Source organism: Hyperoodon ampullatus (genome assembly GCF_949752795.1).
Source record: "Hyperoodon ampullatus genome assembly, chromosome: 10".
Lineage (NCBI taxonomy): Eukaryota > Metazoa > Chordata > Mammalia > Artiodactyla > Ziphiidae > Hyperoodon > Hyperoodon ampullatus.
Genome location: NC_136923.1, coordinates 58,095,308 through 58,115,994, shown reverse-complemented (window position 1 = coordinate 58,115,994; position 20,687 = coordinate 58,095,308). Strand labels below are relative to the sequence as shown.

Below are 20,687 nucleotides of genomic sequence, written 5' to 3'. Positions count from 1 at the left end.
GTATAAAGAATGCTCCGATGGGACTTCCCTGGTGGTGCAGTGGGTAAGATTCCAAGGTCCCAATGCAGGGGGCCTGGGTCTGATCCCTGGTCAGGGAAATAGATCCCACATGCATGCCACAACTAAGAGTTCACATGCCACAGCTAAGGAGCCCGCCTGCCACAACTAAGGAGCCCATGTGCTGCAACTAAGGAGACTGCCGGCTGCAACTAAGGAGCACACGTGCCACAACTAAGGAGCAGGAGAGCCACAACTAAGGATCCTGCCTGACAAAACTAAGGAGCCCATGTGCTGCAACTAAGGAGCCTGCCAGCTGCAACTAAGGAGCCCACCAGCTGCAACTAAGACCCAGTGCAGCCAAATAAATAAATAACAAATATTAAAAAGAAAAAGAATGCTCCCAGGCACTTCCTGAAAAAGTTGATAAAGAACTTTCTGCTATTAAATAAGTTAATACCTGAGGAAGCAAAGGCAAAAGCAAAGAGCAAAATGATATGGAAACATCAAACTCTGGGGAACATGGAGAGCTGGGGCAGGCACCCCAGGTCCACATGAATTGGCTCAGAGGGGCTCATAAGAATTACACAAAGATTACAGAATGTGGAGAGAAATACCCTGGAAATAGATAAAGGGGACAATTCAAGAAAAGGCATGAAGGTATGAGACTCAGGGCAGAGACTGTGAAAGATATTTGTTTTACTTTTGTTCAATTCACAAACTCAGAGAAAACCCAAAGGGAAGGATATAAAAATATTCAAAAGTAACTGGACATGTCAAACAATATATTAGGAAACATCTTAAATTTGGAACAATTAGAATTTGAGAGATTATACAGCTGACATTTCTAGTGCATGTCCTTGACATCATACAGTGAACAAGGTCCCATGACTCTCTGCCTGGGGGCTTACTCCCAGCCACCCCAGGAGGCCAGGAGTGACTGAAGGTCACCCATGGAGTAGCCCTTAGCCACTTGTGACTGAGAAAAGAAAAAAAAACAAAACCCCCTACTTTTAATTTGGCATATAGGACAACTCTGAAACATCTCGTGCACTGTATCCCAGATAATAATCTACGGATCTGATTTTTTTTAAAATAAATTTATTTATTTATGGCTGTGTTTGGTCTTTGTTGCTGCGTGTGGGCTTTCTATAGTTGAGGCGAGTGGAGGCTACTCTTAGTTGCGGTGCGCAGGCTTCTCATTGTGTTGGCCTCTTACTGTGGAGCACCAGGCTCTAGGCACGCAGGCTTCAGTAGTTGCAGCATGCAGCCTCAGTAGTTGTGGCTCACGGGGTCTACAGCACAGGCTCAGTAGTTGTGGTGCATGGGCTTAGTTGCTCCGTGGCATGTGGGATCTTCCAGGACCAGGGATCGAACCCGTGTCCCCTGCATTGGCAGGTGGATTCTCAACCACTGCGCCACCAGGGAAGCCTGGATCTCATTATTAATGTTTCCTGTACTGGCTGCTTTCCCTTCTCTGTCTCATTTCCTCCCCCCCACCCCCACCACTATTCCATGGAACCACCTACTGAATAAACTACTTCACTTGGATTCTTGTCTTTTTGAAAATCCCAAAGTAAGAAAGTAATGGAATGTAATTTAGAACTGAGCTCTTTTAACTCTGGCTTGTGAGGCTAAGTTTATTGTAAAACCTTGTATTATAAAATACAAGGGGCATACAACCAGGAGAGAGGAAGGTGGGATAAGGGAGTAGAAATAAATATTTTAAAGCAATTTAAAAGAACAAAGAGCTTGATAGAAAGATGAATGGTCATACATTTGTGATATTCCTAAGTGAAATAATACCTTAACTGTATTAGGAGGTTCAGCTTTCCTAACTCTGTAGTTAATTTAAAAATTAAAAGAAAATATGAATCCATCTTTGGGTTAATAAAACAAAATAGTTGTCATGTTTTAGATTTCTTCTTACATACTCTATAGATTTCCTGCCCCCCACCTCAACACACACACAAAATTATCATAATAGCGATTCTAAACTGAATTCACAGTCTTGGGAATAAATATGCTTATTTTTACTTTGTATTTTATTTGTTCTGTAATTTTGATTGACAATCAAATCTGTTCAGGAATATATGATTATTTAACACTTTTATGATTAAGCTTTTATTATTTTTGGAAAAGAATATAAAGTAGAACAAATGAAAACTATTATTCCAGCAACAAGTAGTGGGTGAGTCATATCCTTATTATTAAGAGATTAAGTGCACAGATAAACTATCAGTTTTCAAGGTACAATATTAACTTGGCCACCAATCTCTGCATCTTCCCATGAAGCTAGTTTCAAAAACAAAGATGTAAGAAATTTCTAGCAAAATAAACGAAAATTCACTCCTTAAAAACACTATTTTGCACATTCTTATATGAAAGGACTTTGTAAAATAGGGCTGTTATTTCCAAATTCCACCCTCCTTGGAGAAGATTCATTCTGAATCCTACCCCCAGGACTCTGCTGCACAATAGACTAGATTAAAAAAAGAAGATAGAAGTGTCTTGATTGCTTGACTCGACGAATGAAATTTCAGAATATTTCCCTGAAGTCTGCTGCATCTACGGACTACCATATCTGTTTGTTAATTTCGACAGATTCAGACAAATTATATGTGATCAGCAAAAGAAGATTCTCACTTCATGATAATTAATGGATTGCAAAGGAACCCTAAAAAGCATGCTAAAAAAGTCTCAATTCATCAAAATAATGCTCATTAACCCAAGAAGCACCAACTTTGTAAATATATGTGTAAGTATATATATCATCATTTATTCATTCACATAATAAAATTTATTCAGCACCTATTATTTGCCAGATGCTGGGACAGGTATTAGGACATTAAAACCCTTTCCTTGACCTTGAATGTCTATAGATGGAAAGAGAGTAAAAGAATCATATATACAATAGATGCAATAAAATGTTCCAAGTGTCATATTGCGTAGCAAGTCTACTAATTCATTCACAGATTCATTCAACAACTCTGTACACCTACTGTGTGCTAAAGATCACTTCAATTACAAGTAACTGAGGGGCAGAGTTACCTTAAAGGAAAGATAGTTTGTTATTTTAAACACATAATGGTACGATTCTATACATGTGTATTACCTGGGTAATTGAGGAAAACTTATTAAATATGTAAATATCTTTCCTTTGCAAGCCAAGAAAAGAAATGAAAGCCCAAACCAGTTAAAAAAAGGTGTTAGAGAGCCACAAAATAATTGTCCTTACCAGGAATACAGAATTGTTCCTACAACAGATGTAAGTTTACTGCTTTCTTGTTTTTGCTTTGCCAGGCCAAATTCAAGAAACAAAACAATTTGATTATATTTTCCCAGAATTAGCATCGTTCCTTAGCTTTTAACATTCTGCAAAAACAAAACAAAACAAAACAAAGCAAAAAGCTATTACAATTCACAAGAGAAAGCTTTTCTTGTTTTCCCTGTAAAAATGCCCCATGTGCCAATCTTCTGAACCACTCCCAGCCTTCATTAATGGTGTACATACATTAGATCATTATGCTATATATATTGACATAATGAGGTTTCATTAAAATATATTAAAATAAGTCTTTCTGACTGGAAGATAGGACAAAGTACTTATTGAACTTGTGATTCTACTTTTTTAGATTACCCTTTATAATTTTCAAATAAATAAAATGAATCTAATGTTTTGGCATATGGCAGTTATCACCTCATCCGGCTAAAAAAGTAAACAAATATGGTAAGCTTAAATAATCACCATGAAGGTCTGAAAACCTGAAATTGATGGTATCTATTTGTACGAAGTCATAGTAAATAACAATGTTCACAATCATCTCAAAATACTTATATAATAATATAATTATGTTAATACAATGGATTCTAATTTTTAAACTAGAACACTAAATATTTATATTTAATATTAGCACTAGCTATATTTTTCAAAGCACCTTCACATACTTCTCTTTTTTAAGCCACTCAATAACTTAGATCAAAGTGGTAGAAACAGATATTATTCCTATTATCATTGTATGGATTTACAAACATTTCAAGAGGTTTAATTACTAGAATTAAACAAAAAGACACTGTTGAACCAGGGCAAAAATTCAAGTTGCTATTCCTAATAAAGTTTGATGTTCACAATATCACTTTCTTAAGTGTACTAAATATGTATGGAATTTCACTGTAATGAATTTTAATAAAAAGTATTTGATTATCTATACTAAAGTGTCTTTGACAGGTTGAAAATATTCTGAAGTACCTTGACTTCGAAGGAATATTAATTCATGTTATTAATAACAATATCCATTTACAAAACAACAACCTTGAACTAGCACAGACTTAGCTGCTTACATATATTGTCTATTTTAATACTCACAGTGCAATAGGAATTATTATAGTTAGTGCCTGTTAGTGCTTAAAGGCAAGGACTCTGGAACCAAACAGGCTCAGTTCAAATCCTGGCTCCATTATGTGCTACCTGAGTAACCCTGGGCAAGTTATTTAACCTCTCTTTGCAATAGTTTTCTTATCTGTAAAATAGGGATTGTAATAATATAGATAGTAGTACTATAATATTAAAATCTGAATAAGTTAACATATGCAAATGTAGTATAGCATAGCGATAATCAACTGATGTATATTGCTATTTAATCTTCACAACCACCCATTTTATAGATGAGGAAACTGAGGCTCAAAGAGAATGAGTGCCTTGCTCAGGGTTTCTCAGGGAGAAATGAACAGAGTTAGACATGAATTTGAGGTTGCTCAATTCTAAAGCCCCAAATTCTTATCAAAACAGAATACAATACTGCCAACAAAGAAAAATCAGGCCCAAACCATTTTATTTACAAATTCAACCAAACACTTAAGGGATAAATATCAGTTATGCATAAACTCTACCAGAAAATAGGAGAGGAGAGAACACTTCCCAACTCATTTTATGAAGTCAACATTACCCTGAACAAGTCCAGACAAAGATATTACAAGAAAAGAAAAGCACAGAACAGTATTCCCCATGAGAATAGATACAAAAAATAAGTAAATACAATCTAGGGATATATTAAAAAGGATAACACATAATAACCAAGTGGGGTTTATGCCAAAAATACAATGCTGATACAACATTTAAAAATTAATCAATATAGTTCACCAGATCAGACCATTAGAGAAGGAAATCATATGAACATCTCAATAGTTGTATAAGAAGAATTTGAGAAAATTCAATATCTATTCCTTTCAGCAAAGTGGAAAATAGACAGGCATTTCCTTAACCTGATAAAGGGCATTTATGAAAAACCTACAGCTAACTTTCTAGTTAATGTTAAAAGATTGAATGTCTTTCCCTTAAGATCAAAAAAACAAGGCTGGATGTTATCTTGACTTATGGTGATCATTTCACAGTATATAACAAATATCGAATCATTATGTTACACACCTGAAACTAATACAATGTTGTAGGTCAATTATATCTCAATTAAAGCAAAGAAGAAAAATAAAAAAGAAATAAAAGATATAGCCATCTTGTTAATGTATTGATAGATATTTTGAAGAGATTGTCATATAAGAACATTTTTAATGTGCCCTGATAACTGAAATTAAAAAATAAATCAGAAAAACATTATTTTCTCTTTCCTTTCAAAAAAAGAAAGAAAGAAAACATACTAATTACAATATCATCATAGGAACAAATATCTAGGAATAATATGACAAAGGACATGAAAGACCTATGCAGGGAAAATTATAAAATTTTGTTACAGAGTCATTAAAGAAGATTAAAGTTAATGGAGAGAAAGTCCAAATTCATGGACTGAGATTTTCAATATTATATAGATTTCATTCTTTCTAAACTAATTTATGTAATTCCAATCATATGTCTTCATATTTTGGGCAGAACTTCACAAATTGAGTATAAAATTCATATAGAAATAGAAACTGCCAAGAGGAGCCATGGATTTTAATATAAAAGAGGACAGTTTTCTCTAGTATATTAAGAATTATTACAAGGCTATAGTAATTAAGACAAGGTAGTATAAACTCAAGGATACAAAAAAAAAAAAAGGCAAGGATGTCCACTCTCACCATTCCTATTCAAGATTGTACTACAGGTCCAAGTAAGTACAATAATTGCATACAAATTTTTGTGCGAAGATAATTTTTTATTTCTCTTTGATAGATTCCTTGGAGTGGGATTACTGGATCCTATGATAAGTGTATGTTTAATTTCATAAAAAACTACCAAGCCAAAATATTTTCCATCGTGTTCTCACCAGAAATGTATAAGAGTTCTAGTTGCTTCTGCCTCCTCACCAGCATTTGAAGTTATCAGGGGTTTTTTAATTAGCCATTTTAACTAGCAAGTAGTGGTAGCTCAGTATAGCTTTCATTTGCATTTCCCTAATGACTAATGGTGCTGAACATTTTTTATGTAATTATTTGCCATCTGTTTATCTTCTTTAGTGAAGTGCTTGTTCAAAATTTGGCCCATTTTTTCATGGGGTTGTTTGTTTTCTTATTACTGAGCTTTCTTATTATTTGTATTATTGATACTAATTCTTTGTCAGATAGATGATCTACAAATATTTTCTCCTTGTCTTCAACTAGTTTTTTCATCCTCTTAGTAATATCTTTCATAGAACAGAAGTTTTAAACATTAATGAAGTTCAATGAATTAATTTATATAAATATATTATGGTTTTTATGTTATAGTTTATTTTCATTTATTTATTTTATTCTGGATGTGCTGGGTCTTCTTTGAGGCACGTGGGCCTCCCTAGTTGCAGCGTGTGGGCTTTCTAGTTGCGGTGTGTGGGCTCTAGAGCATGCAGGCTTAGTTGCAGTATGTGGGATCTTAGTTCCCTGACAAGGGATTGAACCTGGGCCACCTGCATTGGGAGCACAGAGACTTAACCACTGGACCACCAGGGAAGTCCCTTGATGTTATAGTTAAGAAATATTTGCCTAGTCCAGGATATTCTGCTGAAGAGGCCACATAGAGAAGAGGGGTCCAGGTGAATGAGAGGCCAAGTTCCGTCCAAAAGCCAGAACTAATTGCCCATCATGTGAGTGAGCCTTCTTGGAATTGGACTCCCAGGCCAAGTCAAGGCTTCAGATGATGCAGCCCTGGCTGACAGCTTGACTGAAGCCTCATGAGAGACCCTGAGCGAGAATCATCCAGCTAAGCTGCTGCTGGATTCCTGTCCCTTGAAATGGTGAGAAAATAAATGTTTGTTGTCTTAAGCCACTAAGCTTTGTGGTAATTGGTTACACAATAATGGATAATTAATACAACCACTATCACCTAGTCCAGGACACCACGAACTCTCATCCAGGCTACTGAACTATACTTTCTAAGCAGACTTCCCACAGCCATCACTACCCTCCAAAACATAATTCTCCATACCTGAGTCACAATGATCTTTGAAAGACCTAAAGCAGATATCACTACCTAAAGGCTAAAATTCTTTAAAGGCTTCTGATAGATACTAAGAATAAAGACCAAACTCCTACCAGGCATAAAAGGCCATACATGATCTGAATTTTCAGAAAGGTCTTTCTTGACCATACTATCAAAAACTTATCCCTTTCCTCAATACTCTCCTATTATATTTATTTAATTCTTACTATCTTTCAATCTGAAATTACTTTCTTTGTTTTTACTTACTTAATATTCACTTACATATTAGGGTCTGTAATTCCTAACCAGAATGCAAGATTCATGAGAGCAAAGATTTTGTGTGGTTTATCACTGTACACAGATGGAGATGTATCTTTTGATACATATATAGACACATATGCATATGTCTGAGTATATTTATCTATGTGTCCTCTCGATACAGTAGTACTACTGACAAATGAGAGGGCTAAAATCTACAAGGTGTTTTTAAGAACTATGCAAAAGCTAGATGGCTTGCTATAACCTTTCCATTTCTCTATAGTGCAATGGAGAAAACTGGTAGAAATAGCAATATTTCAATATTTTTGGGAGCTGACTATAATTTTGGCATACATAAACTTTGACCAACTTACTATCTAAAATAATACTTTGACTTTTAGTTCTAATGCTACATAGAAATTATCCTGTTTCTATAAAAATGCCACTGATTTTGAAAGGCAAAAAACCAAGGAGTGGCACTCACAATGACTACTCACTCCAGTTAATTGAGATAATGGCAGAAACTTGGACAGCTGACTGCAAAATCACCGATGGTCAAGAAGTACTCTTAAAGAGGAAAAAATATAATATTGTTTGGCTATTTAGAAAATCCTGGTAGCAGCATTAATGTTTTTATTACTCTTTCCACATCTGTGACCATATTTGGAGTGGAGGAAAAGGTTTTATTTCAGAAAGTGTGGTCATAACAGCATTCATGTACTAAAATAGAAATTTAAAAATGACAACAGAAAACATTTTATATATAGCACATATTAAAAAGGGTAGGGCTTCCCTGGTGGCGCAGTGGTTGAGAGTCCGCCTGCCGATGCAGGGGACACGGGTTCGTGCCCCGGTCCGGGAAGATCCCACATGCCGCGGAGCGGCTGGGCCCGTGAGCCATGGCCGCTGAGCCTGCGCGTCCGGAGCCTGTGCTCCGCAACGGGAGAGGCCACAACAGTGAGAGGCCCGCGTACTGCAAAAAAAAAAAAAAAAAAAAAAAAAAAAAAAAAAAAAAGGGTAAAAACCCTCTCCTTTGGTAGAACAAATGATACCAAAAGTGTTAAAGACTGTAGCATCTTTATGCTACAGGCTGAAGTGTCAACTTTCAGATGGAAAAGATGTGTGGTTGAGACCCTAGATTCTTGCTCTGTTGTTTACTATCTGTGAGACATTGGTCACATCACTCACTACTCTGTGTTCTCAAAAAAATGGCCTAGGGGCTTCCCTGGTGGCGCAGTGGTTGAGAGTCCACCTGCCGATGCAGGGGGCACAGGTTCGTGCCCCGGTCCGGGAAGATCCCACATGCTGTGGAGCGGCTGGGCCCGTGAGCCATGGCCGCTGGGCCTGTGCATCCGGAGCCTGTGCTCCACAATGGGAGAGGCCACAGCAGTGACAGGCCCATGTACCACAAAAAAAAAAAAGGTCTATAAACTTACTTTCTGCAGGGGTTGCTCAAACAAAACTATGACAATAGATGAGAAGCACTTGGAAATACTGCACAGATATAAGGTGTTCCCATTCCTCTCCACACTAGCTTTCAGCCATCACATGCCTGTCAGCAACTCCCAAGTACACAGCCAAGCCAGAAAGCCCCAGTCTTTGTCTGGGGATTCACCCCCAGCCCTATGAAGCACCTGCCTCTTCACACCCCATCTGGTATATCCCAAACCGCAGATGATATCACACCTTCCCCACTTCTTAGGCTTGAAATCTCTGACACGTCTCTCTTGCTCCTATACTTACTCACTCACCAGGTCTTACATCTGAATTTCCAATTGTTTCTGTGATCACAGTTTAAATATGCCAGGAGCCCAGGCCCTCTCTACTCCTGCAATAAACCAGGTGTACCTCATCAGGAAGCTTTTCCTTATAATCCATTCTACAAAGTATTTAACAGTGGAAAAATCTACCAACCCCTGTCTTCATCACAGTAGGTCCCCATTAAGTACCAGAAGGTCTCCTGATTACTATTCTTTATAAAGTTTCCAGCTGCCCTATCTGGCCTTCAAGATGGTGCAGGTACTCACTGATTCACTCATTTGTCCAACAAATATCCACTAAGTATATACTATGTTCCAGGTAATGGGCTAGGTACTAAAGATAAGATGGTAACCACATTGGAAACCATCCATATTGACACAACCCTTAGGACCAGTGGCAAAGATACACATTAAACCAAGAATCACACATATAAATGTAAAATTACAGTTAGGATAAAATCATTAAAGATATTATGAGAGGGTAATGTAGGGGACACAGCTGATCAGGAAAAGCTTCTGTGATAAAATGGTGGTTGAGTGAATATATGAAGGAGGGCAGGAGTGAACTAGGTAAGAAAAGAAAGTGGAGAAGGGACTTCAAGGCTGAGGAAACTACATATACAAAGGTCCCGTGATCAAGGAAGCATGGTCCATTGAGGAACTGAGAAAAAGACAGGCTTCCCAGAGGGTAAAGAATCAGGGATAAAGGACTCTGCAGGCCATGCTCAGATGAGACCTCTCTCATTATCAGCCAATCTAAAATCTCCACTCCAACAAAGTATTGGCCTCACCCTTGTACCACACTTGATTATGAGCACCTGGGTGCCCTTAAGCCTGCCCTTTTCTTTGCCTGAAATGGCTTCCGTAAGGGAATACTATAAAGAGACTCGGTTAAAAGATGAACTCTAGAAGCAGACATGGTTCATCCCTGGCTCTGTCAACCAATTACTTGGGTGATTTAAGCAAGTTTCCTAACCTCTCTAAACCTCTTCATTATCTGTAAAGATGGAAATGTGCTTGAGAGTATTGGATGAGATAAAGGATGTATAACTTTTATCCCATAGTAAATAATCAAGAGATGTAGTTATGGGCAGTTTCTCCTAACCTTCAAAGCATAGCTAAAATTTGTGTCATTTTAAAATGTCTTCCATGAGCAAAATAAAAACAAGGAGTGACTCTGACAATTTTAGGAAGTGATAAGTTAAGATCCCCATAATACCTGGCAATGACAGAAGATTCTGCTTGAGCATAACTATACAAGAAGCCAGAAGAAAGATGTCCACCTTGCAACGCCACTGCATCCACCATTCTGCCCTTTCCTTCTGCCTCAGTAAATGCAGAAGTAACCTTCAACTTCCATAGCAATGGAATTATCAGTAACATCCTGTCAGTGTAGGGCTGCACAGGGGATGAGAAGTGTTTCCCAGAAAGATGCTCAGAAAGTTTTCCTCAGAAAATCCCTGTCCCAGGGGCTGCAGGAAGATGGCGGAAGAATAAGACGCGGAGATCACCTTCCTCCCCACAGATACATCAGAAATTCATCTACACGTGGAACAACTCCTACAGAACACCCACTGAACGCTGGCAGAAGACCTCAGACACCCCAAAAGGCAAGAAACTCCCCACGTACCTGGGTAGGGCAAAAGAAAAAAGAATAAACAGAGACAAAAGGATAGGGACGGGACCAGCACCAGTGGGAGGGAGCCGTGAAGGAGGAAAGGTTTCCACACACTAGGAAGCCCCTTCGCGGGCAGAGACTGCGGGTGGCGGAGGGGGAAAGCTTCGGAGTAGCAGAGGAGAGCGCAGCAACAGAGGAGCGGAGGGCAAAGCAGAGAGATTGCCACACAGAGGATCGGTGCTGACCGGCACTCACCAGCCACAAAGGCTTGTCTGCTCGGCCGCCGGGGTGGGCGGGGCTGGGAGCTGAGGCTCGGGTTTCGGGTTTTGGTTGGAGCGCAGGGAGAGGACTGGGGTTTGCGGCGTGAACACAGCCTGAAGGGGTAGGTGCACCACGGCTGGCCGGGATGGAGCCCGGGAAAAAGTCTGGACCTGCCGAAGAGGCAAGAGACGTTTTCTTCCCTCTTTGTTTCCTGGTGCACGAGGAGAGGGGATTAAAAGCGCTGCTTAAAGGAGCTCCAGAGATGGGCGCGAGCCGCGGCTAAAAGTGCGGACCCCAGAGATGGGCGTGGGACGCTGGGGCTGCTGTTGCCGCCGCCAAGAGGCCTGTGTGCGAGCACAGGTCACTATCCACACCCCACTTCTGGGAGCCTATGCACCCCGCCACAGCCGGGGTCCCGGGATCCAGGGACAGCTTCCACAGGAGAGCGCAAGGCGCGCCTTGGGCTGGTGCAACGTCACGCCAGCCTCTGCCGCCGCAGGCTCGCCCCGCACTCTGTGCCCCTCCCTCCCACCGGCCTGAGTGAGCCAGAGTCCCTGAAGCAGCTGCTCCTTTAACCCCGTCCTGTCTGAGCGAAGAACAGATGCCCTCCAGCGACTTACACGCAGAGGCAGGGCCAAAGCCAAAGCTGAGACCCGGGAGCTGTGAGAATAAAGCAGAGAAAGGGAAATCTCTCCCAGCAGTCGCAGAAGCAGCGGATTAAAGCTCCACAATCAACTTGATGTACCTCCATCTGTGGAATACATGAATAGACAACGAAGCATCCAAAACTGAGGAGGTGGACTTTGAGAAAAGATTTATGATTTTCCCCCTTTTCCTCTTTTTACAACGAATTATCCCAAATTGAGGAGGTGGACTTGGAGAGCAAGATTTATGACTTTTTCCCCTTTTCCTCTTTTTGTGAATGTGTATGTGTATGGTTCTGTGTGAGACTTTTTCTGTATAGCTTTGCTTCCACCATTTGTCCCAGGGTTCTATCCATCCGTTTTGTTTACTATTTTTTTGTTTTTTTAATTAAAAAATTTTTTTAATAATTATTTTTATTTTTATAACGCTATTATATTTTATCATACTTTATTCTGTTTTACTTTATCTTCTCTCTTTCTCTTTTTCCTACCTTCGTTAACTCCTCCCTCCCTCCTTCCCTTCTTTCCTTCTCTCTTTCTTTCTTACTTTCTTTCTTTCTTTCTACTTCTACTAATTCTTTCTTTCTACTTTTTCTCCCTTTTATTCTGAGCTGGGTGGATGAAAGGCTCTTGGTACTGCAGCCAGGAGTCAGTGCTGTGCTCTGAGGTGGGAGAGCCAAGTTCAGGTCACAGGTCCACAAGAGAACTCCCAGCCCCACATAATATCAAACGGTGACAATCTCCCAGAGATCTCCATCTCAACACCAGCACCCAGCTTCACTCAGCAACCAGCAAGCTACAGTGCTGGACACCCTATGCCAAGCAACTAGCAAGACAGGAACACAACTCCAGCCATTAGCAGAGAGTCTGCCTCAAAACATAATAAGGCCACAGACACGCCAAAACACACCACCAGACGTGGATATACCCACCAGAAAGACAAGATCCAGCCTCATCCACCAGAACATAGGCACTAGTCCCCTCCACCAGGAAGCCTACACAACAAACTGAACCAACTTTAGCCACTGGGGACAGACACCAAAAACAACAGGAACTACGAATCTGCACCTTCAAAAAGGAGACCCCAAACACAGTAAGATAAGCAAAATGAGAACAGAGAAAAACACATAGCAGGTGAAGGAGCAAGATAAAAACCCAGCACACCTAACAAATGAAGAGGAAAGAGGCGGTCTACCTGAAAAAGAATTCAGAATAATGATAGTAAAGATGATCCAAAATCTTGGAAATGGAATAGACAAAATGAAAGAAACAGTTAACAAGGACCAAAAAGAATTAAAGACGAATCAAGCAACGATTAGAAACACAATAAATGAAATGAAAAATACTCTAGATGGGATCAATAGCAGAATAACTGAGACAGAAGAACGGTTAAGTGATGTGGAAGATAAAATAGTGGAAATAACTACTGCAGAGCAGAATAAAGAAGAAAGAATGAAAAGAACTGAGGAAAGTCTAAGAGACCTCTGGGACAACATTAAACGCACCAACATTCGAATTATAGGGGTTCCAGAAGAAGAAGAGAAAAAGAAAGGGACTGAGAAAATATTTGAAGAGATTATAGTTGAAAACTTCCCTAATATGGGAAAGGAAATAGTTAATCAAGTCCAGGAGGCACAGAGAGTCCCATACAGAATAAATCCAAGGAGAAATACGCCAAGACACATATTAATCAAACTGTCAAAAATTAAACACAAAGAAATCATATTAAAAGCAGCAAGGGAAAAACAACAAATAACACACAAGGGAATCCCCATCAGGTTAACAGCTGATCTCTCAGCAGAAACTCTACAAGCCAGAAGGGAGTGGCAGGACATAATTAAAGTGATGAAGGAGAAAAACCTGCAACCAAGATTACTCTACCCAGCAAGGATCTCATTCAAATTTGATGGAGAAATTAAAACGTTTATAGACAAGCAAAAGCTGAGAGAGTTCAGCACCACCAAACCAGCTTTACAACAAATGCTAAAGGAACTTCTCTAGGCAAGAAACACAACAGAAGGAAAATACCTACAATAACGAACCCAAAACAATTAAGAAACTGGGAATAGGAACATACATATCGATAATTACCTTAAATGTAAAAGGACTAAATGCTCCCACCAAAAGACACAGATTGGCTGAATGGATACAAAAACAAGACCCGTATATATGCTGTCTACAAGAGACCCACTTCAGACCTAGAGACACATACAAATTGAAAGTAAGGGGATGGAAAAAGATATTCCATGCAAATGGAAATCAAAAGAAAGCTGGAATAGCAATTCTCATATCAGACAAAATAGACTTCAAAATAAAGACTATTAGAAGAGACAAAGAAGGACACTACATAATGATCAAGGGTTCGATCCAGGAAGAATATATAACAATTGTAAATATTTATGCACCCAACATAGAAGCACCTCAATACATAAGGCAAATACTAACAGCCATAAAAGGGGAAATCGACAGTAACACACTCATAGTAGGGGACTTTAACACCCCACTTTCACCAAAGGACAGATCATCCAAAATGAAAATAAATAAGGAAACACAAGTTTTAAATACTACATTAAACAAAATGTACTTAATTGATATTTATAGAACATTCCACCGCCCTAAAAACAGAACACACATTTTTCTCAAGTGCACATGGAACATTCTCCAGGATAGATCATATCTTGGGTCACAAATCAAGCCTTGGTAAATTTAAGAAAATCGAAATTGTATCAAGTATCTTTTCCGACCACAATGCTATGAGACTGCATATCAATTACAGGAAAAGACCTGTAAAAAATACAAGCACATGGAGGCTAAACAATACACTACTCAATAACGAAGTGATCACTGAAGAAATCAAAGAGGAAATTTAAAAATACCTAGAAACAAATGACAATGGAGACACGACGACCCAAAACCTATGGGATGCAGCAAAAGAAGTTCTAAGGGGGAAGTTTATAGCAATACAATCCCACCTTAAGAAACAGGAAATATCTCGAGTAAACAACTTGACCCTGCACCTAAAGCAATTAGAGAAAGAAGAACAAAAACCCCCAAAGTTAGCAGAAGGAAAGAATCATAAAGATCAGATCAGAAATAAATGAAAAAGAAATGAAGGAAACGATAGCAAAGATCAATAAAACTAAAAGCTGGTTCTTTGAGAAGATAAACAAAATTGATAAACCATTAGCAAGACTCATCATGAAAAAAAGGGAGAAGACTCAAATCAATAGAATTAGAAATGAAAAAGGAGAAGTAACAACTGACACTGCAGAAATACAATAGATCAACAGAGATTACTACAAGCAACTCTATGCCAATAAAATGGACAACCTGGAAGAAATGGACAAATTCTTAGAAATGCACAACCTGCCAAGACTGAATCAGGAAGAAATAGAAAATATGAATAGACCAATCACAAGTACTGAAATTGAAACTGTGATTAAAAATCTTCCAAAAAACAAAAGCCCAGGACCAGATGGCTTCACAGGCGAATTCTATCAAACATTTAGAGAAGAGCTAATACCTATCCTTCTCAAACTCTTCCAAAATATAGCAGAGGGAGGAACACTCCCAAACTCATTCTACGAAGCCACCATCACCTTGATACCAAAACCAGGCAAGGATTACACAAAGAAAGAAAACTACAGGCCAATATGACTGATGAACATAGATGCAAAAATACTAGCAAACAGAATCCAACAGCACATTAATAGGATCATACACCATGATCAAGTGGGGTTTATTCCAGGAATGCAAGGATTCTTCAATATATGCAAATCAATCAATGTCATACACCATATTAACAAATTGAAGGAGAAAATCCATATGATCATCTCAATAGATGCAGAGAAAGCTTTTGACAAAATTCAACACCCATTTATGATAAAAACCCTGCAGAAAGTAGGCATAGAGGGAACTATCCTCAACATAATAAAGGCCATATATGACAAACCCACAGCCAACATTGTCCTCAGTGGTGAAAAACTGAAACCATTTCCACTAAGATCAGGAACAAGAAAAGGCTGCCCACTCTCACCACTCTTATTCAACCTAGTTTTGGAAGCTTTAGCCACAGCAATCAGAGAAGAAAAGGAAATAAGAGGAATCCAAATTGGAAAAGAAGAAGTAAAGCTGTCACTGTTTGCAGATGACATGATACTATACATAGAGAATTCTAAAGATGCTACCAGAAAACTACTAGAGCTAATCAATGAATTTGGTAAAGTAGCAGGATACAAAATTAATGCACAGAAATCTCTGGCATTTCTATACACTAATGATGAAAAATCTGAAAATGAAATCAAGAAAACACTCCCATTTACCATTGAAACAAAAAGAATAAAATATCTAGGAATAAACCTACCTAAGGAGACAAAAGACCTGTAGGCAGAAAATTATAAGACACTGATGAAAGAAATTAAAGATGATCCAAATAGATGGAGAGATATACCATGCTCCTGGATTGGAAGAATCAATATTGTGAAAATGACTCTACTACCCAAAGCAATCTACAGATTCAATGCAATCCCTATCAAACTACCACTGACATTTTTCACAGAACTAGAACAAAAAATTTCAAAATTTGTTTGGAAAAACAAATGACCCCGAAGAGCCAAAGCAAGCTTGAGAATGAAAAACGGAGCTGGAGGAATCAGGCTCCCTGTCTTCACACTATACTACAAAGCTACAGTAATCAAGACAGTGTGGTACTGGCACAAAAACGGAAAGATGGATCAATGGAACAGGATAGAAAGCCCAGAGATAAACCCACGCACATATGGTCACCTTATCTTTGATAAAGGAGGCAGGAATGTACAGTGGAGAAAGGACAGCCTCTTCAATAAGTGGTGCTGGGAAAACTGGACAGGGACATGTAAAAGTATGAGATTAGATCACTCCCTAACACCATACACAAAAATAAGCTCAAAATGGATTAAAGACCTAAATGTAAGGCCAGACACTATCAAACTCTTAGAGGAAAACATAGGCAGAACACTCTATGACATAAATCATAGCAGGATCCTTTCGGACCCACCTCCTAGAGAAATGGATATAAAAACAAAGATAAACAAATGGGACCTAATGAAACTACAAAGCTTTTGCACAGCAAAGGAAACCATAAACAAGACCAAAAGACAACCCTAAGAATGGGAGAAAATATTTGTAAATGAAGTAATGGACAAAGGATTAATCTCCAAAATTTATAAGCAGCTCATGCAGCTCAATAGCAAAAAAACAAACAACCCAATCCAAAAATGTTCGGAAGCCTTAAATAGATATTTCTCCAAAGAAGATATACAGACTGCCAACAAGCACATGAAAGAATGCTCAATATCATTAATCATTAGAGAAATGCAAATCAAAACAACAATGAGATATCATCTCACAGCAGTCAGAATGGCCATCATCAAAAAATCTAGAAACCAATGCTGGAGAGGGTGTGGAGAAAAGGGAACACTCTTGCACTGCTGGTGGGAATGTGAATTGGTACAGCCACTATGGAGAACAGTATGGAGGTTCCTCAAAAAACTACAAATAGAACTACCATATGACCCAGCAATCCCGCTACTAGGCATATACCCTGAGAAAACCATAATTCAAAAAGAAACATGTACCAAAATGTTCATTGCAGCCCTATTCACAGTAGCCTGGAGATGGAAACAACCTAAGTGTCCATCATCGGATGAATGGATAAAGAAGATGTGGCACATATATACAATGGAATATTACTCAGCCATAAAAAGAAATGAAATTGAGTTATTTTTGATGAGGTGGATAGGCCTAGAGTCTGTCATACAGAGTGAAGTAAGTTAGAAAGAGTGAGACAAATACCGTATGCTAACACATATATATGGAATTTAAGAAAAAAAAAAGTCACGAATATCCTAGGGGTAAAACAGGAATAAAGACACAGACCTACTAGAGAATGGACTTGAGGATATGGGGAGGGGGAAGGGTAAGCTGTGACAAAGCGAGAGAGAGGCATGGACATATATATACTACAAAACGTAAGGTAGATAGCTAGTGGGAAGCAGCCGCATAGCACAGAGAGATCAGCTCAGTGCTTTGTGACCGCCTGGAGGGGTGGGATAGGGAGGGTGGGAGGGAGGGAGACGCAAGAGGGAAGGGATATGGGAACAGATGTATATGTGTAACTGATTCACTTTGTTATAAAGCAGAAACTAATAAAAAAAAGAAAAGAAAATCCCTGTCCCACTGGCACATCTGCCTCTGTATATCATGCAGATTTCTAATCCCTACTCCCAAAACTTCCCTCTGACCTTCCTCCAAATGTAGTACAGCTGGTATTTATAATATTATTTCTAATTCAACAAGTGAAAGTCTAATGAAGACTAAAATGGAATTTCCTAAAATCTAGAAAATAGTTAACAAAATGACAACAAGAACATACCTGTCCATAATTACTTCAAATGTAAATGCAATGAATGCTCCAATCAAAAAACATAGAATGGCTGAATGGAAACAAAAACAAGACTCACGTATATGCTGCCTACAACAGACTCACTTCAGACCTAAAGACACACACAGACTAAAAGCGAGGGGATAGAAAAAGATATTCCATGCAAATGGAAATGAAAAAAAAAGCAGAGGAAGAGATATTGATATTAGACAAAATAGACTTTAAAACAAAGATTTGTAACAAGAGACAAAGAAGGACATTACATAATGAGAATAGGATCAATTCAACAAGAGAATATATACTTGTGTATACATATGTATATACATACCCAACATAGGAGCACCTAAATATATAAAGCATATATTAGCAGACATAAAGGTAGAAATTGACAGTAACAGAATAATAGTGGGGGACTTTAACTCCCCACTTACATCAGTGGACAGATCATCCATACATAAAATCAGTAAGGTCTTAATGACACATTATACCAGCAATCTGGTGTAGGTTAGATGTATTCATCTGTATATTAATAGATATATACAAAATATTCCAACCAAAAAAAAGCAGAATACACATTCTTTTCAAGTGCACATGGAATATTCTCCAGGATAGATCACGTGCTAGCCCACAAACCAAGTCTCAATAAATTTAAGAAGATTGAAATCACATAACTTAACTTTTCTGACCACAATTGTATGAGACTAGACATCAACTACTAAAAAAGAAAAAAAAAACTGTAAAAAACACAAACACGTGGAGTCCAAGCAATATGCTACTAAACAACTAATGGGTCAGTGAAAAAAATCACAGAGAAAAAAAACACCTTGAGACAAATGAAAATGGAAACAACAATCCAAAATTTAGGAGATACAGCAAAAGCAGTTCTAAAAGCAATACAAGTCTGTCTCAGGAAACAAGAAAAACCCTAAAAGAAAATCTAATCTTAAACCTAAAAGAACTAGGAAAAAAAACAAAAACAACAAGCAAAACACAAAGTTAGTAGAATGAAAAAACTATTACAGATCAGAGTGGAAATAAGTGAAATAGAGACTAAATACACAATCCAAAAAAAAAAATCAATGAAATAAAGAGTTGGTTCTTTGAAAAGATAAACAAAATCGATAAAACTTTAGACAGACTCATCAAGAAAAAAGGGAGAGGGCCCAAATAAATAAAATCAGAAATGAAAGAGAAGTTACACCTGACACCACAGAAATAAAAGAACCAAAAGAGATAACAATGAACAATTACATGTCAATAATATGGGTAACCTAAAAGAAATGGATAAATTTCTAGAAACATACAATCTCCCAAGACTAAACTAGGAAAAAATAGAAAATATGAACAGGTCAATTACCAGTAGGGAAACTGAATAAGTAATTAAAAAAAAAAAACAACTTTGAACAAACTAAATTCCAGGACCAGACACCTTTACAGGTGAATTGTATAAAATATTTAAAGAAGAATTAACACCTATCCTTTCCAAATTATTCCAAAAAATTAAAGAGGAAAAAAGTACTTCTGAACTCATTCTATAAGGCCAGAATCAACCTGATACCAAAATCAGACAAATACATCACACACACACACACACAATTTACAGGTCAGTATCACTGATAAATATAGATGCAAAATTTTTCAACAAAATATTAGCAAACTGAACAATACATTAAAAGGATCATACACCATGATCAAGTGGGATTTACCCCAGGGATGCAAGGATGGTTCAACATCCACAAATCAAAAAACGTCATACACCACATTAGCAAACTGAAAAATAAAAATCATATGATCATCTTAATAGACACAGTAAAAGCGTTTGACAAAATTCAACATCCACTTATGATAAAAACTCTCAACAAAGTGGGTACAGAGGGAACATACCTCAACATAATAAAGACCATATACGACCTTTATTTACTGTCATCATTTACTCAATGATGAAAAGTTGAAAGAATTTCCTCTAAGATCAGGAACAAGACAAGGATGCCCACTCTTGCCACTTTTATTCAACATAGCATTGGAACTCCTAGCTATAGCAATCAGACAAGACAAAGAAATAAAAGGAATCCAAATTGGAAAGGAAGAAGTAAAACTCACTGTTTGCAGATGACATGATACTATATATACAAAATCCTAAAGATGCTACCAAAACTATTAGAACTAATAAATGAATTGAGTAAAGTTGCAGAATACAAAATTAATACACAGAAATCCATTGCATGCTTTACATTAACAACAAACTATCAGAAACAGAAATTAAGAAAACAATTCCATTCACAGTTGCACCAAAAAAGAATAAAATACATAGGAATACACCTAACCAAAGACCTAAAAGACTTGT

The 20,687-nt window shown here is 38.0% G+C and overlaps 1 protein-coding gene across 1 annotated transcript in view; it reads right to left on the bottom strand.

Annotated features, from left to right (window-relative positions):
- Positions 1–3,231: 3,231 nt before the first annotated feature.
- NEK10 (NIMA related kinase 10) overlaps positions 3,232–20,687 on the bottom strand; it is a gene marked incomplete at its 3' end in the record, with an annotated part of 125,713 nt that continues 108,257 nt past the window's right edge. Inside the window, 1 exon segment of the mRNA XM_079712624.1 lies at positions 3,232–3,311. Within this exon segment, the coding sequence (XP_079568750.1) occupies positions 3,232–3,311 (80 nt within the window).